Raw genomic sequence first — 27500 nt, 5'->3', positions numbered from 1 at the left:
AACCACTACTGAATTTGAAACCACGAGGGACGAGCCAACCACAGCACCGAGTCTTTACACTGACATATGCAGTGACGTGAATAATCCCCTTGGTAATTTTGGTTGTTTGTATGTGTGACAAAAGAACAAGGAATCTTTGAAATAAATTTTGTGATATTATTTTGTTTTGTTTTCTCGTAATTCTCACATAGATAATGAAGTAAGGTAAATTTTCACATAGATAATGAAGTGTGGCTTGATTCTGGCATGAGCGAGGACTTTAAATCCCCAAATTACCCATCTGAATATAATGCTGATGACAAAGTGGAATGGGCGTTTTGTGTGAGTACTGGCTTATACACACTTAAGGGTTACTAATATTAGAAAGTCTACATTGTATTATTTTTCTTTGTACTTTAAAGAAAATAAAGTTATGTTCAAACAAAAAATTATAAGGAATAAGTTGAAATATCATATTACTGTCCTTGGCGTTTTCTTGTCGCCTTAGGACTTCTGTGATGCTTCGTACCAAAACTTATAAACCATGAGCATTTTCATTTTATCTTCATGGTACATTTCTTTCCGCAGGCCGTAGAATCCAGTGATAGAATAATGATAACCTGTGAAGACTTTGAAGTCGGCTTAAAGATTCTGACATGTATGGACGATTTGTTAACCATCTCCACAGCTCCGACACCTAACATGTTAGTATCCAGGTCGTATACAAAGCATGACCAATAATTATCCCTTGTTAAATTGGGGATACTTTAATCCCTTCTCAAGTAGGTCTTCTGGCTCTCAACGCACTTTAAATCAGCTTTCTCCTCGGTACTGAAAAGTTTCTTGAAGTCATATTGTGAGGTGACTTGTGTTTCCCTTTATCTACGGTTACAGTTCAGAGTGTCATATTATCAGTAAGGAGTAATGTTGTTTTTCAGTATCGAAAGGTAGTGCATCGCAATAGCAAAAAGAGTTGTAGGCAGGGTTGATCTGATGTCTTTATCTTCATGCCGCCCCCGCCCAGAACACATGAAAGGGAACACGCAGGGCAGCTTATGATTTAAAAAAAAAAGGACTTCAAGCGGATGTTTCTTGTAGGAACGACCGCTGAGTTATGAGTCGTAAGCTAGGAGTCTTGCGTTAAAAGAATTCGAAGTTTTCTCATTTTAACAAAAGGCCAAGTACTTTTTGGAAAGAAAAAAGTAAGAGAATAATAATAGACAAACTTGCGCACACACACACACGCTTCAAAGAGAGCTTCAAACATTAAACTTTAGTATTGCTAATCCTTAATTACTGATTTTAACACAGGTACTGCGGAAAAGACGGACCCAAATTTGTTGTGACGACTGAACGCGGGACGACAGTCATCTTATTCACAAACAACAGATTGAACTTCAAAGGTTTCCGGTGTACAGCTACGGTTGTGGGTCCTACAACGGTTGTAGATGAAACTATGCCTTTAACACCTCATACACCTCATAAACTAATCTGCAGCGACGCCAGCAATCCGGCAGGTGAAGTCAACTATTTAATATCATTCTTGTAGATCATGTAGCTATATTTTTAAAAAAATATCACACACACACACACACACGTTATTCTAAAATTGGCACTCTCTTCCTTTGCTTCTTTAGGCAATGAGATATGGTTAGACCCGCAAAAGAGCGAAATCTTCACCTCCCCAAACTACCCTTCAAAGTATGGAAACGGAGACAGCGCGGAATGGGTATTCTGTGTGAGTACTGAATCGATTCTGACTTACCTCAAACATGTAATCCAGATCAATACGTGAATAAACTGAAGCACACCCCTTATTTATACAATCAATTTACCTACCTACAGGCCGTGAATCCCAATGATAGAATTATGATAACCTGTAGCGAATTCGAAGTTGGGTTGAAGATTCTGAGATGTATGGACGACACTCTCTCAATATCTACAGCTCCGTTGCCCAAGGTGTGAGTAGACTGAGCAGGAAAATGATATCTTTTAAGGTCGTCAGCTGTTTGTTAGACAGATTATTCTGAAATAAGTATAACTCACTGTCGTGGTTTTGATTGAAAAGTGACCTAATTTCTACAGCTACTGTGGGCGTGACGGACCAAGATTCGTTGTAACGACGGAACGTGGAACAAAAATAACTTTCTTTGCCAACGACGCGTTAAACTTCAGAGGTTTCCAGTGTAGAGCATCGGCGGTTAATCCTTCTGCGACTATTTCCATGTCAACAAATGAGGTGTCGACAGATGAAATGACTGCTGTATACACTGATAAATTATCTAACAATAAACCGTCTGTTACGTCCGTTACCACTGAAACATCATCCTCACAAATACCCATCACTGAAGCCATTGTCACCGTTGAAATTGGAACGACAGAAAACGATACTGTTTCAACAACTCACACACAAACTGTTAGGGGGCCGGAGTCGTTCACCAGTACAGTTTCATCTTCTTCAACAACATTTATGACAGTGTTTACTCACATCTGCAACGATGTTAATAATCCTAAAGGTAAGTTACTCAAATCAAGAGTAAGTATTGACTAAAGCTTGATAAATGCAAGATTTTAGTATCTCGGTAAATGATATCTATTTCTTATAAATAACAAATTGGCTCTCAGTTTCATAATTATTGACACAGAAAATGAAGTGTGGCTGCACAGAGGAGCTAATCAGACCTTCACGTCCCCGAACTATCCACTGAAGTACAAAAACAGGGATAGTAGAGACTGGGTGTTCTGCGTAAGTGATCCACCTTTTTAATCTAATCTGTAATATAGGATCTAAAAAATCTGATTAAAAAATTCTATGACAATGTGAGATATGTGCTCAAGTTTATTCTGATGCCTGACTTTCATGCTGTGTTAATAATGATAATATAAAATAATAGATGTGTGATAAGTGAAAATAACATAAATGTCTTGATGTAATGGTTATTTTAGTCTGTTTCTTACCTGATAGGAAAAAAAAAACGAGAATGGTAAGTATATAAGTCGTACAGATATATAGAAAAATAGACAGAGAAACTGATAAGCAAACAGACAGGGAGATAAATATACATATATCATACATGCATTATTAGGTAGGCTTATATAGAGTATTTCAATACATCGGTCGACAGTCTATCTCATCACAAAACAAATCCTTAATTTGGGGGAATGTGGGGCTCAGCTGGCGGCCAGATGTAGGGTTATTTACCAAATACTTCAAGATTACTATTACTATGGCGCTACTTACCACTTCTTGTAGTCTTGTAGATGACTGAACAAACTAACCTCTGTGTTCACCTACTACTATTACATGACAGAAATTTCGTTTGTAAATTTAGACTTAATACTTACAGGCTGTTAACCCAGGCGACAGAATAATGATATCTTGCGATGATTTTCACGTTGGCATAAATTATAATTCCTGCATGGACGATACTTTTACTATCTCTGCAGCTCCCTGCCCCAACACGTGAGTTTTATTAATATTTGTTATTAATTATTACTTCTTGTATCTACCTTCCCTGTTATATATTTTACCACTACCATTTCCATGATTTCTGTTGCATTCTAATTCCTTAACATATATTTATGAATGCTTTCCCTTATTACATGTTTATTGATTACTACAGGGCCACAGAAAGAAAAGAATTGAATTAGTGTTAACTTGAATTTTCTTTCGAACACAGTTATTGCGGAAATGACGCACCCAATTCTGTAGTAACGACTGACCGCGGGACAATTGTCAACTTCTTCGTAAATGGGAGATTCAGATTCAAAGGGTTTCGGTGTACAGCATCAGCAGTAAATCCTGCTGACTTCGCTGACATTTTGGAGACGACCACTGTGGAAGCGCCACCTGTTAGTAAAGTGGCCATTGCTACTGAAGTGAACATCTTTACAACTACCGAAAAACGAATAACAACCAGTGAGGTGAAAAACACTAATGAGGTGGAACCAACAGAACTACCAAGCACCAGCACAGAAACTGCTGCCAGCCAATTGACAACTATCAAGTATCTACCAACCGCTAGTGTAGTAACATATAACACAGAACTATCAACAATCGACGAAAGGACAACATCTAAAATCATGTCAACCACAAGCAATTTGACAACAATCAAGGACCTAACAGTCACTGAAGTGACTACCAACGAAAATCTACCAGACAGCAGTAAAGTGACGACAACCAGTGATTTACAAAGCACCAATGAAGCAAAAGCTACCAATGATCTAACAACAGTCATTGATAAGCCAACCTCCAGTGAAGTGCCAGTAACCAAAGATCTGCCTACAACCAGTGAAGTGACAACCCATGGCATCCTAGCCACGAGTAAAATGGTAATTACCAAATATCTTCCAACCACAAGTAAAGTGAGTAAAGTGGCAGCCACTAAAGATCAGCCAACCACAAATAAAATGACAATAACCGAAGATTTGCCAATCACCACTGAAGTGACCATCAAAGTTCTGGCAACCACCAGTGAGGTAATAAGCAAAGACATGCCATCCACCAGTGAAGTGACAGCCACCAAAGATCTGCCAACCACCAGTGAAGTGACAACCAAAGATCTGTCAACCACCAGTGAAGTGACAACCAAAGACATGCCATCCACCAGTGAAGTGACAGCCACCAAAGATCTGCCAACCACCAGTGAAGTGACAACCAAAGATTTGACAACCACCAGTAAAGTGACAACCAAAGACATGCCAACCACCAGTGAAGTGACAGCCACCAAAGATCTGCCAACCACCAGTGAAGTGACAGCACCAAAGATCTGCCAACCACCAGTGAAGTGACAACCCACCAAAGATCTGCCAACCACCAGTGAAGTGACAACCAAAGACATGCCAACCACCAGTGAGTGACAACCAAAGATTTGCCTTACCAACCAGTGAAGTGACACCCAAGGATCTGCCAACATCCAGTGAAGTGACAACCAATGATCTGTTAACCACCAGTGAAGTGACAACCAAAGACATGCCATCCACCAGTGAAGTGACAGCCACCAAAATCTGCCAACCACCAGTGAAGTGACAACCAAAGATCTGCCAACCACCAGTGAAGTGACAACCAAAGATCTGCCAACCACCAGTGAAGTGACACCAAAGATCTGTCAACCACCAGTGAAGTGACAGCCACAAGATCTGCCAACCACCAGTGAAGTGACAGCCACAAGATCTGTCAACCACCAGTGAAGTGACAGCCACTAAAGATCTGCCAACCACCAGTGAAGTGACAGCCACCAAAGATCTGCCAACCACCAGTGAAGTGACAGCCACCAAAGATCTGCCAACCACCAGTGAAGTGACAGCCACTAAAGATCTGCCAACCACCAGTGAAGTGACAGCCACCAAAGATCTGCCAACCACCAGTGAAGTGACAGCCACTAGAGATCTGCCAACCACCAGTGAAGTGACAGCCACCAAAGATCTGCCAACCACCAGTGAAGTGACAGCCACTAGAGATCTGCCAACCACCAGTGAAGTGACAGCCACCAAAGATCTGCCAACCACCAATGAAGTGACATCCACCAAAGATCTGTCAACCACCAGTGAAGTGACATCCACCAAAGATCTGCCAACCACCAGTGAAGTGACAGCCACTAGAGATCTGCCAACCACCAGTGAAGTGACAGTCACCAAAGATCTGTTAACCACCAGTGAAGTGACAGCCACCAAAGATCTGCCAACCACCAGTGAAGTGACAGCCACTAAAGATCTGCCAACCACCAGTGAAGTGACAGCCACTAGAGATCTGCCAACCACCAGTGAAGTGACAGCCACAGAGATCTGCCAACCACCAGTGAAGTGACAGCCACTAAAGATCTGCCAACCACCAGTGAAGTGACAGCCACCAAAGATCTGCCAACCACCAGTGAAGTGACAGCCACCAAAGATCTGCCAACCACCAGTGAAGTGACAGCCACCAAAGGTCTGCCAACCACCAGTGAAGTGACAGCCACCAAAGATCTGCCAACCACCAGTGAAGTGACAGCCACCAAAGATCTGCCAACCACCAGTGAAGTGACAGCCACCAAAGATCTGCCAACCACCAGTGAAGTGACAGCCACTAGAGATCTGCCAACCACCAGTGAAGTGACAGCCATCAAAGATCTGAACCACAGTGAAGTGACAACCAAAGACTGCCAACCACCAGGAAGTGACAACCAAAGATCCACCAGATAAAATGACAGCACCAAAGGTCTGCCAACCACCAGTGAAGTGACAGCCACCAAAGATCTGTCAACCACCAGTGAAGTGACAACCAAAGATCTGCTAACAACCAGTGACGTGACAACCAAAGACATGCCATCCACCAGTGAATTGACAACCAAAGATCTGTCAACCACCAGTGAAGTGACAACCAGAGTCCCAGACAAGTGAAGTGACAACCAAAGACTTGACAACCACCAGTGAAGTGACAGCCACCAAAGATCTGCCAACCACCAGTGAAGTGACAACCAAAGATCTGCCAACCACCAGTGAAGTGACAGCCACTAAAGATCTGCCAACCACCAGTGAAGTGACAACCAAAGACATGCCAACCACCAGTGAAGTGACAACCAAAGAGATCTGCCAACCACCGGGAAGGACAACCAAAATGCCAACCACCAGTGAAGTGACAACCAAAGACATGCCAACCACCAGTGAAGTGACAACCAAAGATCTGCCAACCACCAGTGAAGTGACAACCAAAGATCTGCCAACCACCAGTGAAGTGACAGCCACCAAAGGTCTGCCAACCACCAGTGAAGTGACAACCAAAGACATGCCAACCACCAGTGAAGTGACAACCCAAAGATCTGCCAACCACCAGTGAAATGACAGCCACCAAAGGTCTGCCAACCACCAGTGAAGTGACAGCCACTAGAGATCTGCCAACCACCAGTGAAGTGACAGCCAAAGATCTGCCAACCACCAGTGAAGTGACAGCCACCAAAGATCTGCCAACCACCAGTGAAGTGACAACCAAAGATTTGAGAACCACCAGTGAAGTGACAGCCAAAGACATGCCAACCACCAGTGAAGTGACAACCAAAGATCAGTCAACCACCAGTGAAGTGACAGCCACTAAAGATCTGCCAACCACCAGTGAAGTGACAATCAAAGACATGACAATCACCAGTGAAGTGACAACCAAAGATCTGCCAACCACCAGTGAAGTGACACCCAAGGACTTGACAACCACCAGTGAAGTGACAACCACTAAAGATTTGCCAACCACCAGTGAAGTGACACCCAAGGATCTGCCAAACACCAGTGAAGTGACAACCAAAGATCTGTCAACCACCAGTGAAGTGACAACCAAAGATCTGTTAACCATCAGTGAAGTGACACCCAAAGACATGCCATCCACCAGTGAAGTGACAACCAAAGATCTGTCAACCACCAGTGAAGTGACAACCAAAGACTGCCAACCACCAGTGAAGTGACAGCCACCAAAGATCTGCCAACCACCAGTGAAGTGACAGCCACCAAAGATCTGCCAACCACCAGTGAAGTGACAGCCACCAAAGATCTGCCAACCACCAGTGAAGTGACAGCCACCAAAGGTCTGCCAACCACCAGTGAAGTGACAGCCACCAAAGGTCTGTCAACCACCAGTGAAATGACAGCCACCAAAGATCTGCCAACCACCATAGAAGTGACTACCAAAGATCTACCAACAACTAGTGAAGTGGCAACCAAAGATCTGTCAAACACCAGTGAAGTGACCGTCACCAAAGATCTGCCAACCACCAGTGAAGTGACAACCAAAGATCTGCCATCCACCAGTGAAGTGACAGTCACCAAAGATCTGCCAACCACCAGTGAAGTGACAGTCACCAAAGATCTGTCAACCACCAGTGAAGTGACAGCCACCAAAGATCTGTCAACCACCAGTGAAGTGACAGCCACCAAAGGTCTGCCAACCACCAGTGAAGTGACAGCCACCAAAGATCTGCCAACCACCAGTGAAGTGACAGTCACCAAAGATCTGCCAACCACCAGTGAAGTGACAGCCACCAAAGATCTGTCAACCACCAGTGAAGTGACAGCCACCAAAGATCTGCCAATCATCAGTGAAGTGACAGCCACCAAAGATCTGCCAACCACCAGTGAAGTGACATCTAAAGACTTGACAACCACCAGTGAAGTGACAGCCACCAAAGATCTGCCAACCACCAGTGATGTGACAACCAAAGATATGTCAACCACCCGTGAAGTGACAGTCACCAAATATCTGCCAACCACCAGTGAAGTGACATCCACCAAAGATCTGTTAACCACCAGTGAAGTGACAGCCACCAAAGATCTGCCAACCAAAGACTTGACAACCACCAGCGAAGTGACAGCCACCAAAGATCTGCCAACCAAAGACTTGAGAACCACCAGTGAAGTGACAACCAAAGATCTGCCAACCGCCAGTGAAGTGACAACCAAAGATATGTCAACCACAAGTGAAGTGACAGCCACCAAAGGTCTGCCAACTACCAGTGAAGTGACAACCAAAGATTTAACAACCACCAGTGAAGTGACAACCAAAGATCTGCCAACCACCAGTGAAGTGACAACCAAAGATCTGCCAACCATCAGTGAAGTGACAACCAAAGATCTGTCAACCACCAGTGAAGTGACAACCAAAGATCTGTCAACCACCAGTGAAGTGACAGCCACCAAAGATCTGCCAACCCACAGTGAAGTGACAACCAAAGATCTGTCAACCATCAGTGAAGTGACAGTAAGAAAAGATCTGCCAACCACCAGTAGTGACAACCAAAGATCTGCCAACCATCAGTGAAGTGACAGTCACCAAAGATCTGTCAACCACCAGTGAAGTGACAACCAAAGTTCTGCCAACCACCAGTGAAGTGACAGCCACCAAAGATCTGCCAACCACCAGTGAAGTGACAGCCACCAAAGATCTGCCAACCACCAGTGAAGTGACAACCACTAAAGTTCTGCCAACCACCAGTGAAGTGACAGCACCAAAGATCTGTCAACCACCAGTGAAGTGACAGCCACCAAAGGTCTGCCAACCACTAGTGAAGTGACAGCCAAAGATCTGCCAACCACTAGGGAAATGACAACCAAAGATCTGTCAACCACCAGGGAAATGACAGCCACTGAAGATCTGCCAACCACCAGTGAAGTGACATCCACCAAAGGTCTGCCGACCACCAGTGAAGTGACATCCACCAAAGGTCTGCCAACCACCAGTGAAGTGACAGTCACCAAAGATCTGCCAACCACCAGTGAAGTGACAGTCACCAAAGATCTGCCAACCACCAGTGAAGTGACAGCCACCAAAGACCTGCCAACCACCAGTGAAGTGACACCCAAAGATCTGTCAACCACCAGTGAAGTGACAGCCACCAAAGATCTGCCAACCACCAGTGAAGTGACACCCAAAGATCTGTCAGCCACCAGTGAAGTGACAACCAAAGATCTGCCAACCACCAGTGAAGTGACACAAACAAATATCTGCCAACCACCAGTGAAATGACAACCAAAGATCTGCCAACCACCAGTGAAGTGACAACCACTAGAGATCTGCCAACCACCAGTGAAGTGACAGCCACTAAAGATCTGCCAACCACCAGTGAAGTGACAGTAAGAAAAGATCTGCCAACCACCAGTGAAGTGACAGCCACCAAAGATATGCCAACCACCAGTGAAGTGACAACCAAAGATCTGTCAACCACCAGGGAAATGACAGCCACTAAAGATCTGCCAACCACCAGTGAAGTGACAACCAAAGATCTGCCAACCACCAGTGAAGTGACAACCAAAGATCTGCAGTGACAGTCACCAATGCCAACACCAGTGAAGTGACAGCCACCAAAGATCTGCAACCATGATAAAGTACAGCACCAAAGACATGCCACCACCAGTGAATGACACACTAAGATCTGCAACCACCATGAAGTGACCAAATCTCACAAATGAGTGACACCAAGATCTGCAACCAGTAGGCATACCAATTGCCACAGAAGTACAGCACCAGTGCCAACACCAGTGTCACTGCCCAAGTTCACAAATCTGCACATAGATCCACAAATCTCCAACACCTGTCACAGTTACACGGTAACATGACAGTGTCAACTTCCTACGACGCAACCACCAGTGAATGACACAAAGATCTGCCAACCACCAGTGAAGTGACATCCACCAAATATCTGCCAACACACCATGAAATGACAACCAAAGATCTACCAACCAACCATGACAGTGAATTACACCAAATCTGCAACACCAGTGAAATGACAACCAAAGATCAGCCAACCACCAGTGAAGTGTCAACCAAAGATCTGCCAACCAACAGTGAAGTGACAACCACCAAAAATCTGCCAACCATAGTGGAGTGATATTCAGCAAAGCTCTTCCAACCACAAGTGAAGTGATATTCACGAAAGAACTGCCAACCACTAGTGAAGTGACAGTCACCAGAGATCCACTAAGCACTATCGAAGGGACAATCAACAAAGATCTGCCAACCACTAATAAAGTGATTATCAAAGATCTGTCAACCACTATTGAAGTGACAACCAAAGATCTGCCAACCACTAATAAAGTGACAACCAAAGATATGCCAACCACCAGTGAAGTGACATCCACCAAAGATCTGTTAACCAATGGTGAAGTGACAACAACCAAAGATCTGCAACCACCAGTGAAGTGACATCTAATACTGAAGTGAGAATAACCACTAGTGAAGTCACAACTAAAGGTCTACGAAGGACGAGTGAAGTGACAGCCACTAAAGATCGGCTAACAACTTGTGAAGTGACAATAACCAATAATCTACTAACCTCCAATGATCTAACCTTCAATGAAGTGACAACTCATATGGTAACTACCAGTGAAGTAACAACGATTAGAGGTCGGCCAGGCACCAGTGAAATGGCAACTACCAAAGATATGTCAACCATTGATAAAGTAACAAAAACTAAAGACTATCTGTCCACCAGTGAATTGACACACACTAACCCTATTTCAGTATCTAATGTAAGTACAGTTTCTACTATTGGTGCAGACTCTACTGCCAATACAGCATCCAATGTGTCTACTACCAATATAACACCCAGTGCCACTACAGGTTCCACTGCAAGTACAACATCTGGCAACATAGCATCTACTGAATCAACAATGTCCGACGGTACTACAGTGTTTACTGTCACTACAGCACCAACTGCTACATCATCGTCTATAACAGCTGCAACATCTAATGCAACTACAGTGTCCAATAACACTGCAGCATACAATGTAAATACAATGTCTACTGCTGCCGTAACTTCTAATGTAATCACAGCATCTACTGCTGCTACGGCATTTAGTGCCATTACAGCTTCCACCACTACAACATCCAATGGAACTACTATGTATATTAGCAATACAACATTTATTGCTCCTACAACATCTGACGTTTCAGCAATCACTGGTAAAGTATCTGATGCTACAGTGATTACTGAAACAACAGCAATTATTGATGCCATGTTTACTACTACTCTAGCATCCAATGCCACCACAGCATATACCACCGATGGAGTATCTAATGCTACTTCTGTGCCTGATGCATCTGCTTACAGTACAGCATCTGTTGTTACTGCAGCATCTACTGACACTGTGAAATATAACGCAACCACAGTATCGGCTGGTTTTGCAGGATCTGATGCTACTGCACCTTCTGTTGCCACTATTAAATTTAATTCTACTGCAACAGCTACTGCTATGGCAACACATACTACCATTACAGCTACAGATACTATAGATTCTAAAAATACTTCAGTTACCAAGACATTAACAATGGCTACTACCAATGCAACATCCAGTGCTCTTAAAAATTCTGCTGCTACTGCAGTACACATAGCACAGCAGCATTGACTGCCACAACATCAAATGATATCACAATGTCTACTAAGACATCATCCAGTGCTACTACATCAACTAGAGATCCTACAGCATTCACTGAAACAACAGTGTCCAGCAATGGTTTAGCATTTAATACTTCTGTAGCATCTGCTGCCTCTTCAGCATCCATTATAACAATGTCTTCAGATAGTAAGATATCAAATACTATGACAGCATCTGTGGAATCATTAGGATTTCCTGGAAGTACAACAACCACTGCAGCCTCTGATAATACTGCAGCATCTAGTAACAATACAGTATCTTCTGCCACAACAAAACCCGGCGATAATACAGCATCATCTGCCACTACAACCTCTTCTGCAGTGACAGCAGTGCCTACTAAGACTACAGCATCTAATACTACCACATCTGCCAATACAGTGTTTGTCCACAGCACAGAATCTGATGCTACTACAGTGTTTGCTACTGCTGTAGGACCTAGTGTTACTACAACATCTACTACCAATACAACAGTTTATGTTAGTGCAGCACCTAATGCTACTTCGCCATCATTGGTACTTAATGTCACTGCAACACCCATTCATACTAATGTGTCTATCATTGTAACACATTGTGCTAATTCAATGTCCAAAAACATCACATCAAATGATACTAAGGAGTCTACTATCATTTTAGCCTCCAATGATACAACAGCATCTACTAGCACAGTAGTATTCAATACTACAATAGTAACTAACACAGGGTCTGCTACCAATACAGTATCACATGTTACATTGTCTTCACCTAGTGCAGTGTCTACTATCAATGCAACCTCTAATGACCACATAGCATCTACTGACACTATAGCATCCGATGGTGCTGCAGAATTTACCGAGACTCCATATAACACCTCATCAGTATCTAATATTCCTACAGGATCTACTGCCCCTACAAAATTCAATGCTACTACAATGCCTCCTGCCATTACAGCAGCCAATGGTACAGCATCTGCAGACAATACAGTATCAAATGCTATTCTGTCTTCTAACATTACAGCATTTAATGCAACCACAGCATCTACAAATGCTATAACTTCAAATGGTACAACCTCTACTAAAATCATAATATCCAATACTACTATAGTGTCTGTTACCAATGTGGTAGCTACTGCCACTATCACATCTGCCAACATCACTGCATCTACTGCTACACCTGAAACTACTACATCGTCTAACAGTACACTATCCAACGATATAACAGTATCAACTACCACTACAGCAGTCAGTGTTACTACAACATCTGCCAACACTACAGCACCCAAGACTGCATTACCATCAACTAATACAACAGCTACTAATGCAGATACAATTTCTGCTATCACAACAACGGTAAAAACATCTTCAGTGTCTTCCAAAGATACCACAACCAATGCAACGTTTTCTGATGCAGTAACAAATTCCACTATGTTGTATACTGCCACCACAGCCTCAAGTGCTTCTACTGCCACTACAGCAAGGAATGCTACTGTAGTGTCTATTACCATAAAAGAATCTGTTCCTACTACAGTGTCAGCTACAATATCTAATGATACAGCAGTATTGACTACTAATGACAGTACAGTGCCACCCAAATCTACTATAGCATCTAACATTGCAACATTTAACAACAATACTAGAATATCGAATTCTACTACAGTTTCTTCAACCATAACAGTATTGAGTTCAATTGAAGACACTACTCACTCAACTGAATCTGAAACTATTACTGCATCTGCCATTACAAATTCCATGGAAACGGCAACATCCAACAGAACTTCAACTACTGTCAATCAAATATCTAGTGCTACCATTACTGCAGCAGACAGAGCTACTTCAGCATCTGCTGACACTACAGTAACTGATGCTACCATAGAGTCTACCATTGCATCCTACAATATATCAGTATCAAGTACCACTGAAGTGTTAGATGCTACCACAGCTTCTATTGACATTGCAGCATCTAATGCTACAATACCATCTGTAACCACTACATTATCAAAACCTACTGAAGCATCTACCCTCATTATGGAATCCAGTGCTACCACAGAGTCTATTATTACAGGAGCATCTACCGACACTGTGGCACTCAATGCTACAGTGCCCACCAACACTACAACACTGAACGTTAAAACATCTACCAACACCACAGCATTCAAAGTTACAACAGGGTCTACTACCAATGTAGTATCCCATGCTACCCCACAGTCAACTGACACTACAGCATCCAGTGTATTTGCTACTGCAACTACTTACACAACTGAATCCAATGCTGTTACAGCATCTAATACAGTACCCACCTTTATTACAGTGCCTGCTAAAATTACTACATCCAATGCTAGTACAGTGACAACTGGCACAACAACATCTACCGCCTCAAAATCATCCAGTGTTACTACAGTTTATAGTGCCACTAAAGTATCCAATTATATGTCAGTATCTAGTGGCACTACAGCAACCAACATAACGTTTGTTTTTGCTAACACTACAGCATCAACTGACAGTAAATCTTTTAATGTCAGTACAATATATGCTGACACCATTGCCTCAACTGAAACCACAGCATACAATTCAGTTCCAGCATCCACTGCTTCTACCATTACAGCATTCAATGATACTACAGTATCTACCAACACTGTAGCACCCAATCCTACTACATCATCGAGTGCCATTTCAGTATCCAATGATACTACAGTATCTACCAGCAATATAGCATCCACTCCTATTATAGTATCTGCTGCTACAGCAATCAATTCTTCTACAGCATCTACTGCTACAGATATAACAGAATATACTACCATAATAACGTACAATGGAAGTGCAACATCGACTGACACTTTAATGACTAATATCACTAAAGAGTCTACTTCAACTACAGCATTCAGTGATACTGGATCAACAGTCTCTACTGTTACTTCGACATTCAATATTACTTTAGCATCTACCAATGCTTCAGTACCCTTCAGCAGAGCTACTTCAAAGTCTACTGCCACTACAGCATCTACTGAATCTACTGCCACTAAATTCAGTTCTACTGCAGCATCCACTGACACTACAATATTTAATCCCACTGTAATGTCTACTTCCACTGCAGCATCTAACACAGGCACAATGATCAAGCATACAATGTCCAATGTTACAAGAACTGCTACTGCAGTAACCAATCATACAACATCTATTAGCCCTCAAGCATCAAATACTACTGCAGTGTTTACAGCCACCACTTTGGCATATGTCAGTAATGATGCTTCAAATTCTACTTCTGCATTTACTGAAACTGCAGCATCCACTACAGTAGCAACATCTAACATTATAACTTCTACTGACAGTACAGAATCCAATGATACAGCAGCATCTACTAACACTAAAGCAACCGACACTACAGCAATAGCTATTGACATAACAGTATCTAATGCTACATCATCTAGTATCACTACAGTATCCTATGCTACAGCAACTTCTACTGACACTACAGAATCTAATGATATATCAGCATCTACTGTCACTACACGATCCAATGACACTATGGCACTCAATAATACTGGAACATTCATTACTACTGACATTACAGCAATTTCTGGAACTACAACACCCTCATTGGGTGCCAATATTACATCAGATGCAAGAACATTGACCGATAATACAGTATTTACCACAGTTACTAGTAACAATGTTACAATGGCATCTACTGCCACTACAGCTGCTACCAAAACTAAAGCATTTAATGCTGCTGTTGCATTCACTGACTCTAAAGCATCTACTGAAAATACAGTATCAGATGCTCCTACACTGTCTCCTGAAAATACATCTAAGTTCATCATGGTCTCTACTATGTCTGTTGAAACTATAGCATTAAATGTACTGCTGAATTTACCGAAACGACATCTGAAACTACTACAGAACCTGCTGTATCTACAGTATTTAATACTACCATAGCATCTGTTGAAACTACAGCATCCATTGCTGCTTCCAAAAATTTAGCTGATGGAATGTCTACTACAGCTGAGATAACCATCAACAATGAAACGTCTAAAAACAATGAACTGTCTACTACCACTGAATTGACTACAATTAGAAAAGCAAGCAGTACCACTGAAGTGTCTTCTACATATCTGGCCGAATATTCTATAGCCACAGAAGAGTGCCTTACCAGTGATACATCTACTACCACTGAAACCTCCCCAGACATGTTTACATCCATGGTGGCTTCTCCGGCTGCTGAGGAATCTTCTAACCAAGAGACATCAGCGGCTACTAGTTTCTTTGCCATGGGGGCATCAACAGATAATGAAACTTCCACTGTCACTGAGATGTATACTACTGGGCTCTCTACTGGAATGTCTAATACTAATGAAGCAATTACTGCCACATTAGAATCTTCAGCTTCTGTGGTATCTATCACTTCTGAAAATTCTGCAGTCCTTGAAGCATCTACAAATATGGAACTTACTAGTCGAGTCTCTACTCTTGCTGAAGCATCTGCTACAACAGAAACGTCTACTTCTTTTGAAGTTCCTACTGCTACTGAGGCATCTGCTATCATATCTACTGCTTCGGAAATCTCTACCATTACTACTACAGAAGTGTCTACCGTCACTGATTCTGAACTATTATCATCACTGAAATGTCAGCTAACATAACAAAACCAAACAATATTATAGTACCAACTACTGAAGATATACAGACCAGTGGTAAAGTTTCTACCACCACTGAAATGTCCAAGAACTATCCAAAGTCCAGCACTGAAGAACCTTTTACTACCACAAAAACATTCTCTTCTAATTTTCCAGGTAAGTTGAATTAAAAGTCTGTTGGGTATTAGTGTAATGGATGTATCAAGGCTGTTCATGAATGTAAATTTAGGAGGGCATTACATAATTATGTGATTGGTAATGAAGAGGGCAACCAAGATTTTTTTATTGTCTGCTTTTGTGAATAATCAGCTGCTTTCACAAAAGGGAGAATAACTACAACTCCAAGTTAGTATCAAAATATACCCGATTTTTCATGCTATGAAAATAATCGAAGGTCATTCAAGAGATCATAAAAGTATGTTTATGAGCCTAAATACATTAATATTATTTTATTCATTGTCTTTTAGCAGAAACAAAATTTATTAATACTGTAGCATTACTTATTATTATTGTCATGAGCATTATTATAATCACGTAAATTGTAGTAATTACTATTTCTGATACAGACTAGCACTTTTTTTTCTTTACATTCATTGATTTAATCAAGTTCTTGATAAACATATTAACTATGAACAGTCAGTGGTCCACCCACAGCCACAGTTAACGAATAAAACAAGATCATCTGTTCCATCTACAGTAATTTTGATATCAACAGGAATTTCTTGGGTCAACGGTTCTAAATCAACGGCTTCTGGTCATACAACATCATCTGTTTCAACATCATCTACACCCACTGCTACTTTAACAACCGTTAACAGTGTGAAGTCAACAGAAACATCACTCTTCCTTGACACCAAGGAAACTGTGGTGCCAAAAATGTCAGCAAAGACTGTTCCATCCACATATTCCGTTTCAACAAGTAAAGATGTAATTACTGTTCCTACAAGACCTTCCACCACAGATCAAATATCACACAGTTCTAAATCTACATCTTCATATTCATTTATTCCCTCTACTGTTTCATCTCTTTCAAAAGAGTTATCTACAGCCACAGCTGATATGGAATTTGCAGCTACATCATTGTCTACAGATTTTAAAGAATCTATCAATTCAGTTAGTACAAAATCAGAACTCCCAGATCAGTATACAGGTTCAGACCAATCTGTAATAGATGAAGAATCTACCACTAAAGAACTTTTTAATCAAAGAGCTGAAGTCTACCATAAATACTGAGTTAATCACACCTGTTAAGTCCATGCCCACTAGCATGTCTTCTAAAGCTTCTGATTCAAATGTGACTGATGTGCCTTATGTAGCATTTGATTCTACTGTCACTACTTTGTATACCACTGCTGCTGAGTCTACCACCAGAAACGTGTCTTCGACAACTTTTAATTTCACTGCCTTCGTTATGACCACAAAAACTTCTGAATATACTACCACTGATGTATTATATTGCTGACTATATTGCCATTTCTACTAAAACTTCTGATTCTATAGCTACTCATGTTTCTATTGAATCTACCATTCCTAGTGAGTCCACCACTACTATACCGACACAAACTTCCGATTTTACTGCCTCTGATATGATGATGAAAACTACTGGCACTGGTATATCTCCCAAAACTGCCAATGATGATTCTACCACTTCACCAAAGTCTACTAGAACTAATTTGCCCACTAAAATATCTGATTCTGTTGCCACTGGTTCTACAACCACTTCTGACTCTACCACCTATTTTAAGTCTTCCAATGCCGGTATATCTGGGAAAAATACTGATTTTACAGCGACTCATGTATTAACACACACTGCTGAGTTTGCGATCACCAAACCTTCAGGTTCTCCTACAACAGATACCAGTCTGCTATCACTGGTATGCAAACCAAAACATTGGATGTCACTGGTGTGTCCACGGAGCATACCAACAATGGTGTATCTAGTAACACTGGTGTGTATACCATTACTGAACTTGTAGCATCAACCACAACATCCGATAGTAATATGTCTACCATCACTACTGTACCAACTGCTATAACAGCTACTACCAGAACAACATCCAATGCTATTACTGCTTCTGCATCATACCACGCAGCAGTAACAACCAATGATAATACAGTGTCTACTGAAATGGATAATCCTTCTCAAACATCAACCACTACAATAATGGCTTCAAATTCTGAAGTGTCTACAGAGGCATCTACCAATGCAGAAAGGTCTACAGCAATTACAGAAATAACAGCTGCTTCAGAAGTGCCTAGTGAAACATCTACCATCACAAAAATAATTTCAAATGCTGCTGATGCAACAACCACTACAAAAATTTCTAGTGCTGCTGAAGCATCAAGTATTACAGAAATGTTTACTGCTGGTAAACAACCATTATCACAAACATTACCACTAGTGCAGTTGAGCCGTCTACCACAACAAATATGTATACCGGTTTTGAAGGGTCAAATGCTACAGCATCTACCACTTCAAAAATATCTACAGCAGAAATAACTACCGCTTATGAAATGTCTGTTGCTACTGAATCATCTATAACTGCGGAAATGTCCACCACTTCTGAAGTGTTTATTGCATCTGAAATGTCGAGTGCTGCTGAAACATCAACGACTTCAGATATATCTACCGTTTCTGAAATGTCTGTTACTGCTGAAGTAACTCCCACTACAGAAATATCTACTGCTTATGAAGTATCTAGTGATGCTGAACATCTAACTCGACAGACATGCCTATCGCTTCTGAAGTGTCTACTGCTGCTGAAACATCTACCACTACAGAAATGTCTATTGCTTCTGAAGTGTCTGGTGCTGCTGAAGCATCCATATCTACAGAAATGTCTGTCACTTCCATAGTGTCGAGTACTGCTGAAGCATCCGCTTCTGAAGTGTCTAAAGCTGCTGAAGCATCCAACTCTATAGAAATGCCAATCGCTTCTGAAGTGTCTAATGCTGCTGAAGCATCCACTATTTCAGAATTATCTACTACTTCTGAAGTGTCTAGAGCGACTGAAACGTCTATTACAGAAATATCCACCGCTTCTGAAGTGTCTGGTGCTGCTGAAGCATCCATCACTGCAGAAATGTTTGCTGTTTCTGAAGTGTCTAGTGCTGATGAAACATCCAGCTCTACAAAAATGTCTGCTGCTTGTGGAGTGTCTAGTGCTGCCGTAACAACTACTACTGAAATGTCTACCGCTTCTGAAATGTCTAATGCTGCTGAAACATCTACTAATATAGAAATATCTTCTGCCGACACATCTACTACAGAAATGTCTACCGGTTCTGAAGTGTCTAGTTCTGCTGAGGCATTCACTTCTACAGAAATATCTACTGCTTCTGAAGTGTCTAGTGCAGCTGAACCATCTACCACTGAAATGTCTAGTGCTGGTGAAACATCTGCCACTGCAGAAATGTCTGCCGCTTCTGAAGTGTCAAGTGCTGCTGAAACACCAACGAAAATGTTTACTGCCGCTGAAGCATCCACCTCTACTGAAATATCTACCACTTCTGAAGTGCTGCTGGACTTTACAGAAAGTCTCTGTTCTGTGGTACTGTTTCTGAAGTGTCTAGTGCTGCTGAAGCTTCCAACTCTACAGAAATGTCTACCGCTTCTGAAATGTCTAGTGTTGCTGAAGCATCCAACTCTACAGGAATGTCTACCGTTTCTGAAGTGTCTAGTGCTTAGAAACATCTACAAAAATGTATACTACTTCTGATTACCCTAGTGCTGCTGAAACTTCCAAATCACAAGAAATTTTACTACTTCTGAAGTGTCTGGTGCTGCTGAAGTATCTACCACTACAGAAATGGCTTCCTCTCCTAAAAGCCTAGTGCAGCTGAAACATCTACAGAAATATCTACTGCTTCTGAAGTATCCAGTGCTGCTGCTATATCTACTACTGAAATGTCTACCGTATCTGAAGTGTCTAGTGATGCTGAAACATGTACCACTCCAGAAATGTCTACCACTTCTGATGTGTCTAATACTGCTGAAGTGCTTGGTGCTGCTAAAACATCTACTACAGAAGTGCCTACCGTTGCAGAAATGTTTAGAACTGCTAAAACATCTATTACAAGAATGTCTACCGATTCTAAATTGTCTAGTGTTGGTGAAGCATCTAACTCTGCAGAAATGTCAGCCTCTCCTGAAGTGTCTTATGCTGCTGAAGCATTTAGCTCTACAGAAATGTCTATGGCTTCTGAAGTGTCTAGTGCTGCTAAAATATCTACTACAGAAATGTCTACTACTTCTGAAGTGTTTAGCACTGCTGAAACATCCAACTCTACAGACACGTTTACCGCTTCTGAAATTTCTAGTGCTGCTGAAGCATCTAACTCTACAGAAATATCTACCGCTTCTGAAGTGTCTAGTGCTGCTGAAGCAACTACTAATGAATTGTCTAGTACTGCTGAAATATCTAATACTACAAAAATATCTACTGCTTCTAAAGTGACTAGTGCTGTTGAAGTATCCACCTCTACTGAAATGTCTACCGCTTCTGAAGTGTCTAGTGCTCCTGAAACATCCTGTACTTAAAAGTCTACCACTTCTGAAGTGTTTAGCGCTGCTGAAGTATCTACTGAAGTGTCTAGTGCTCTTAATACATCTACCACTGCGGAAATGTCTACCGCTTCTGAAGTGCCTAATGCTGCATCAACCACTGAAGTGTTTAATGCTGCTGATACATCTACCACTGCAGAATTGTCTACCGATTCTGAAGCGTCTAGTGCTGCTGAAACATCCATCTCTACAGATTTGTCTCCCGCTGCTGAAGCATCTGACACTACATATGTCTACCGCTTCTGAAGTCTCTCATGCTACTGAAACATCTACTACTACAGAAAAGTCTGCTGAAACATCCAACTTTACTGAAATGTCTTCCGCTTCCGAAATATCTAGTGCTGCTGAAACATCTACCACTGCAGAAATGTCTACCGCTTCTGAAGTGTCTAGTATTGCTGAAGCATCCAAGTCTAAAGAAATGTCTACCACTTCTGGTGTGTCTAATGCTACACTTACCACTACAGAAATGTCTGCCGTTGCCGAAGTAAGTGTCTAGTGCTGCTGAATCATCTATAACTGGCGTGTCTAATGCTGCTGAAGCATCTACCACTGCTGCCGCTGAAGCATCCAACTCTATCGAAATTTCTAGTGCTGCTAAAACATTCATTGCTACAGAAATGTCTACCGCTTCTGAAGTGTCTCATGCTACTGAAATATCCACCTCTACAGAAATTTCTACCGCATCTGAAGTGTTTGTTGCTGCTGAAGCATACAGCATTTCAGAAAAGTCTACCTCTTCTGAAGCGTCTAGTGCTACTGGAGCATCTACTACAGAAATTTATATTTCCGAAGTGTCTCGCGATGTTGAAAAATCTACCATTGCAGACATGTCCGCTTCTGAAGCGTCTAGTACTGCTGAAGCATCTACCACTGAAGTGTCTAGTGCTGCTGAAGCATCAACCACTGAAGAGTCTAGTGCTGCTGAAACTCTACCCCTGCATAAATGTCTACTGCTTCTGAAACGTCTAGTGCTGCTGAAACATCCATCTAAATGTCTTCCGCTTTTGAAATGTCTCGTGAAATTTCTTCCTCCAGCGAGTCCAACATTGAGGAACCAGGTACTACTACTATGAAAACACCTTCAAATCTCTGAAATGATTGCCCATTCATATCTGTGTGATTTCGTAAAAGGCAATGTGTTGAATTATGAACATAACTGTTGGAAAATGGTTTTAAAAGGACACTATAGCTACTGTGCCAATTTGTTGTGAAAATGATATGTCGGTACTGTTATTATCTTATTAAAAATCATAGATGGTTCTTCTGTCATCATTAATTTTATTATTGTTACCACTGTTTTAAATCATCATTATAATATGTCAGTTTCAGTATTGTAGCAAGGCTTGCATTATTTTAAATACTTTTTTGTGAATTTGATATTTCATTCACAGTTGTAATGACATCGACAGCTATTGCAAGATTATTTGTTTCATTTACAGTAACTTTGTTATCAACAGGAATATCTTTGCTCAACGGTTTTCAATCAGTGCTTTCTGGTCATACACCCTCGTATAATTATATATACACATCTACAATCAATGCCGCTGTACCGACCGTTGACAGTGTGAAGTCAACAGAAGAAGCACTCATCCTTGTCACCAAGAACACTGTAGTGCGAAAGAGGTCGACAGATTCTGTTCCATCCACAGAACCTTCTACCACAGATACATCTTCATACAATACTAAGTCTACATCTTCACATCAGTTTTCTGTCAACTCAGTTCTGTCACAGAATCATCTATAGTCTCAGCACAATCTGCTCTTGTATAGAATTCACATCTACATCAACGTCAAATTCACTTCGGTTAGTATGCAGCTTCAGACCAATCTGCAAATACAGAATCTATCACCAAGGAACTGCTTAACCAGAGAGCTAATTCTGCAGCCAGTACTGACTCTACTTTTGAGCCTACTGTCACTGGTGTCCCCACCTATTTATATACCACCACTGCCGAATCACAAAAGTGTACACCATACCTACTGACTATACTGTCTGGTATGTCTACTTAAACTTCCGAATCTACAACCACTGATATGTCCAACACAGTCATTGGTCCCACTGCTAGTAGTGTAGCTTCAGAAACTTATTATACTGAGTCTGTCATAGTTTCTGATTCTGCTGCGCCTGATGTTTTTATTGCTACTTCTAAGTCCATCCTAACGACTGTTATCTGCCACTGCTGAGTTTACCAACACTGTTGTGTCTACCACCCCTAGAGAGTACTTCACCTTTGTCCCTAGCATATCGACGTTAAAATCTCATTCTAACGTCACTGGTTTACCTACCTGTTGCTACGATCCAACCTTTACCTACTTCTTCTGGTGTATATATCGCCTCTTCTGGATCTAGCACAACTGGAGTGTATATGAAATCTAATTTTACTCCCACTAGTGAGTCTGCTATCACAGGTGTGTGTACTAACATTTCTGATTCTGTTGCCACTAATGTATCTATCACATCTATTGGTGTCTCTACTAAAACATCAAATTCTCCCTATTAATGCACACACACACACACACACACACACACACACACACACACACACACACACACACACACACACACACACACACACACACACACACACACACACACACACACACACACGCACACGCACGCACACCCACACCCACACATATGCCATTTTTCTATGCATTCACCCTCACAAGACGAACCGACCTACATATATTTATTCTTATGTTTTTGCCATGATAATAATGATAACAAATAATTGCAATGATAATAATGATAATAATGATAATGATAACAATAACCAACAGTTACAACAACAATATTAATAATAATAATAATAACAATAATAATAGGAACAACAATAATAATAATAATAATGATAATAATAATAATAATAATAATAATAATAATAATAATAATAATAATAATAACAATAATGATAATTATTATTTGCATTACTATTTTATGCAAATTATCGATGGTGTAGTATTTACTGAAAAAGTTGGTTTCTTCATAATGTTCTCTCCTTCCCTCCAAATTTCCTCTCTCGCTCTCCTTTTCTCCACCTTTCACCCATTTCTTCCCTCCCCTTCTTTCACCCGCTATGTCCCCTTTGTCCTAATTCTTCCGTGTTTTCCCTTGGCGATAGGCGCGCTTTTCTTCAGCATGCTTTTATCTTTGGTATTACCCTATGCAGTGAAAGAAATGTATTGAGTCAGGTGTGCCACTGTACGTTGTTCCTCGTGACTGCATGTTTATAAGCGAGGGTCATTATTTTGTCCATACAACTTCCAGGTTTTTATACAAAGAGGCAGTCTATATCGACAAATCATGGACATTTCCTGTGGCACTAAAGTTAAAGAATAGAAAACTTTCCTCCAATAACCAGTATCACGGAAGTTGTCACTGTAACTGGCAGCAACCAAGTATAGAAACTAATATCTTTAAATGTAACAGTTACCCCTGATAATATAGTACATTTTCTATATTAAGTATTGTACGTTAAGAAAACGACCTTATCGGTACAACGATAGTAATTTTTCATTTAATATTTTACATCACAGATGAAATGAGTTATAACCATTCCCCTCCCCTCTCTCTCTTTCTCTCCCTTTCCCTCTCCCTCTATTGTTTATAAAATGTTGTGTTGGCATTTTAACAGCTTAGATATATTTATAATTTCTTGTACATTTTTCTATATCTTATTTTACTTTCAGGTGCAGGAGAAAGATACGACCTTGCTGATAACGATGGGGCCCCATAGATTAATCCCCAGCCATCCGCTCATCTCTTCCACGTCCAGCTATCATAACGTCAGGAGGATCAGAGCTCTTTCGGGAAGTTTCAGATGCTACCCCTTCTTCTGTCGCGCCTTCAGCTTTTGTGATTCGGTGTTAAACTCCATGGAAGGACGATCATTTACACAGTGACACCGTCTTTGAAGAACGGACTAATATAGACACGGTGATTTCGCAGTACTTCTACCATGCAGAAGTTACTAATGATGTATGAACAAAAGGCAGCGGGCAGGTTGATCAAAGACAAATATATTTTTTTCTCCTTGTCTCTCGCCAAACTCGTGACTGGATGTAAATGCAGAGTATGAGCGGATCCCAGTGACTGTACACCTACTAGCTTTTGAAGAACTGTTACAGCTTATGCGTGCAACTGTGTGTTGTTGCAAGAAAATAGGTGTGAAGCTGTAAATTTCTGTGCAAGGACGTTCATTTACACAGAGACACCCTCCTTCAAGTACGGACTAATAAGGACACGGTGATTTTGCAGTGCCTCTACCAGTATGCACCAGCTACCAATACAGGGGTAATTCGATACATGTTCACGCGAATAACTTTACAGCATTCTCTCTCTACCTTTCATAATTTCATCAGACTGGATACTACAGCAGACCAGAATATGACCGTTCCCCAGTGTCTGTGGATAAATGGTTGTTATAGACCTACTATCTGGGTATAACTTGCACTGCAACCGTAATGGCGATTGTAACAGCAAAGTGTGTTGTGCAGGAACATTTGTTTGGAGTTGTAAAGTCATAACGTGCAGAAAACGTGTCAACGTAGAGGCATGCGATGTTATCGTTCTCAAATTAATCAAGAAATTGGAATTAACTAATAAGTACATCTAGCAATTAAAAATTTACCAGATAATTTGTCTTTTATATTCATAGTTTGTGTATATAAGATCCATAATGAACAAAAAAAAAAAAAAAAACAAAAAAAAACAAAACAAACAATATGGTCTCTGGTATTACAACTTCGCCAACTGTCACGGGTTGTTCCACGGAAGCTGAGTTTCAACTTTTGGTAAAGTATCAGTAGACACCTTCACAAAGGTATCCAGGAAAAATATAACGTCCCTTTTAGCATTACTACCTGACACGCACACACGTACGCACAAAAAACACACATTCACAAAATACACGCACCACACACAACACAACACATACATATTACTCCGGGTCATTAAACCGTTTTAATTACCTCGAAATACTCATTCAATACACTGAAACCCTCAAACGTATTCATTAGTGTGATCGTATCGGTCTCGTTCAAATTCCTTTTTTTATTCTATTTTTTTTATTTATTTTATTTATTATTTATACAGTCTAAAACCATTCCCATTCAACCATTGATGTCACCTCGTTTTACGCTACTGTTACGAAGATTCGAGTCTGCGTGTTCAACTGAGAGGGCGTCAATGATCAACTTCTTTAGATTTTCATCTTTTATTCACAACTGCCTTTCTTGATTAATCAGATGAAATTGTTTTCCGCGAATTTTTTTTTTTATAATGGTAAAACAAAATGATACTACCTTGGATGCCCCCATTTACACACACACACACACACACACACACACACACACACACACACGCACACACACAAATGATGACACCCAGAGATTATCGCATATTAGTGAAGTAGATACTGTCATTCCAAACTAATTCAATAACTGGCATAAAAAACAAGGTATGATAATGATATTGTTAATGGTATTGATACAGACCATAATAACAATAGCACAAAAACTCCTTATAATGCTCAGAGATTAAGAACAATTGCTTTTACAGTAGACTATACTATTTGCTTTCGCTTTCGCATTTGTATTGTATATATATGTATACATATATAAACATATATGTGCGTGTGTGTGTGTGTGTGTGTGTGTGTGTGTGTGTGTGTGTGTGTGTATGTGTGTGTGTGTGTGTCTGCATATGTATATATATATGTAAAAATATCCATAAATGTATATATATGTATATATATATATGATATATATATATATGTATATATATATATATATATATATATATGTATATATATATATATGTACATATATATACATATATATACACACATGTATATACGTAAATGTACACACACACACACACACACACACACACACACATATATATATATATATATATATATATATATATATATATATATATATATATATATATATGTATATGTATATATATAGATAGATAGACAGAGAGGTAGATAAATAGATACACAGATAGATTGACTGATATACACATATGCATGTGTATATCACACACCTTTGTTATGTTTGATCTTTCCTTCCAGAGCTACAATTATATAAAATGATGACAAACACAAGGTTTATCAATATTGCTTCGTAGTTTTCTAAACTGATCCCAGCTTTTCATATATTTGATTAATCTTGCCCTAGGGTCTTTTAATTTAAATGGTTTTCAGTTCTAATAATCGCATTATATATATATATATATATATATATATATATATATATATATATATATGTATATAAATATAATTTATTTATTTATTTTTTATATTTATTTATTTATTTTCTTTTAGACAAGTATTTCACAGTTAACTGGTGAAATCTATGCAACTTCCTGTTTCTTTTCTGCGTATACTCACATATACACAGTAAATGATAATATACTGAAGATGGAATAATAATGAGAGCAATGGTAATAAC

General features: G+C 40.4%; 5 protein-coding genes across 5 annotated transcripts in view; all 5 read left to right on the top strand.

Moving 5' to 3' along the window:
• The first annotated feature begins 10151 nt into the window (after positions 1-10151).
• On the top strand, positions 10152-11838 carry LOC119584658 (uncharacterized protein PB18E9.04c-like). Its single transcript, XM_037933334.1, has 3 exons — positions 10152-10318; positions 10387-10632; positions 10668-11838. Exons 1-3 carry the CDS (start codon positions 10152-10154, stop codon positions 11836-11838), a joined length of 1584 nt encoding a protein of 527 aa, XP_037789262.1.
• A 26-nt stretch (positions 11839-11864) lies between these two features.
• LOC119584657 (serine-rich adhesin for platelets-like) lies at positions 11865-16597 on the top strand. The gene is made up of 2 exons (XM_037933333.1): positions 11865-15631; positions 15691-16597. The coding sequence occupies exons 1-2, from the start codon at positions 11865-11867 to the stop codon at positions 16478-16480; spliced, it is 4557 nt and encodes a 1518-aa protein (XP_037789261.1). The 3' UTR covers positions 16481-16597.
• Positions 16555-17936, top strand: LOC119584656 (mucin-3B-like). The gene is made up of 3 exons (XM_037933332.1): positions 16555-16630; positions 17190-17624; positions 17683-17936. Exons 1-3 carry the CDS (start codon positions 16555-16557, stop codon positions 17934-17936), a joined length of 765 nt encoding a protein of 254 aa, XP_037789260.1.
• A 540-nt stretch (positions 17937-18476) lies between these two features.
• On the top strand, positions 18477-21284 carry LOC119584654 (probable GPI-anchored adhesin-like protein PGA55). The gene is made up of 5 exons (XM_037933331.1): positions 18477-18843; positions 18966-19067; positions 19202-20178; positions 20304-20988; positions 21034-21284. Exons 1-5 carry the CDS (start codon positions 18477-18479, stop codon positions 21282-21284), a joined length of 2382 nt encoding a protein of 793 aa, XP_037789259.1.
• Positions 21285-25766: 4482 nt separating this feature from the next.
• Positions 25767-27500, top strand: part of LOC119584653 — an 8381-nt gene continuing 6647 nt past the window's right edge. The window contains 1 exon segment of the mRNA XM_037933330.1: positions 25767-25835. Within this exon segment, the coding sequence (XP_037789258.1) occupies positions 25767-25835 (69 nt within the window).

Source organism: Penaeus monodon, chromosome 18 (genome assembly GCF_015228065.2).
Source record: "Penaeus monodon isolate SGIC_2016 chromosome 18, NSTDA_Pmon_1, whole genome shotgun sequence".
NCBI classification, from domain to species: Eukaryota; Metazoa; Arthropoda; class Malacostraca; order Decapoda; family Penaeidae; genus Penaeus; species Penaeus monodon.
This window is presented reverse-complemented; position numbering and strand designations above follow the sequence as displayed.

Coding starts and splice junctions, on each gene's coding strand:
- LOC119584658 (XM_037933334.1), top strand. CDS start 10,152: ATGACAACCAAAGATCTACCAACCAACCATGACAGTGAATTACACCAA. Junction 10,319..10,386: donor AATCTGCCAACCATAGTGGA/GTGATATTCAGC, acceptor GCCAACCACTAG/TGAAGTGACAGTCACCAGAG. Junction 10,633..10,667: donor GATCTGCAACCACCAGTGAA/GTGACATCTAAT, acceptor AATAACCACTAG/TGAAGTCACAACTAAAGGTC.
- LOC119584657 (XM_037933333.1), top strand. CDS start 11,865: ATGTCTACTAAGACATCATCCAGTGCTACTACATCAACTAGAGATCCT. Junction 15,632..15,690: donor GTATCAGATGCTCCTACACT/GTCTCCTGAAAA, acceptor TTGAAACTATAG/CATTAAATGTACTGCTGAAT.
- LOC119584656 (XM_037933332.1), top strand. CDS start 16,555: ATGTCCAAGAACTATCCAAAGTCCAGCACTGAAGAACCTTTTACTACC. Junction 16,631..17,189: donor ATTCTCTTCTAATTTTCCAG/GTAAGTTGAATT, acceptor TGATATCAACAG/GAATTTCTTGGGTCAACGGT. Junction 17,625..17,682: donor ACTCCCAGATCAGTATACAG/GTTCAGACCAAT, acceptor TTTTAATCAAAG/AGCTGAAGTCTACCATAAAT.
- LOC119584654 (XM_037933331.1), top strand. CDS start 18,477: ATGTCTACCATCACTACTGTACCAACTGCTATAACAGCTACTACCAGA. Junction 18,844..18,965: donor TACAGAAATGTTTACTGCTG/GTAAACAACCAT, acceptor AAATATCTACAG/CAGAAATAACTACCGCTTAT. Junction 20,989..21,033: donor TACCGCTTCTGAAGTGTCTA/GTGCTCCTGAAA, acceptor CCACTTCTGAAG/TGTTTAGCGCTGCTGAAGTA.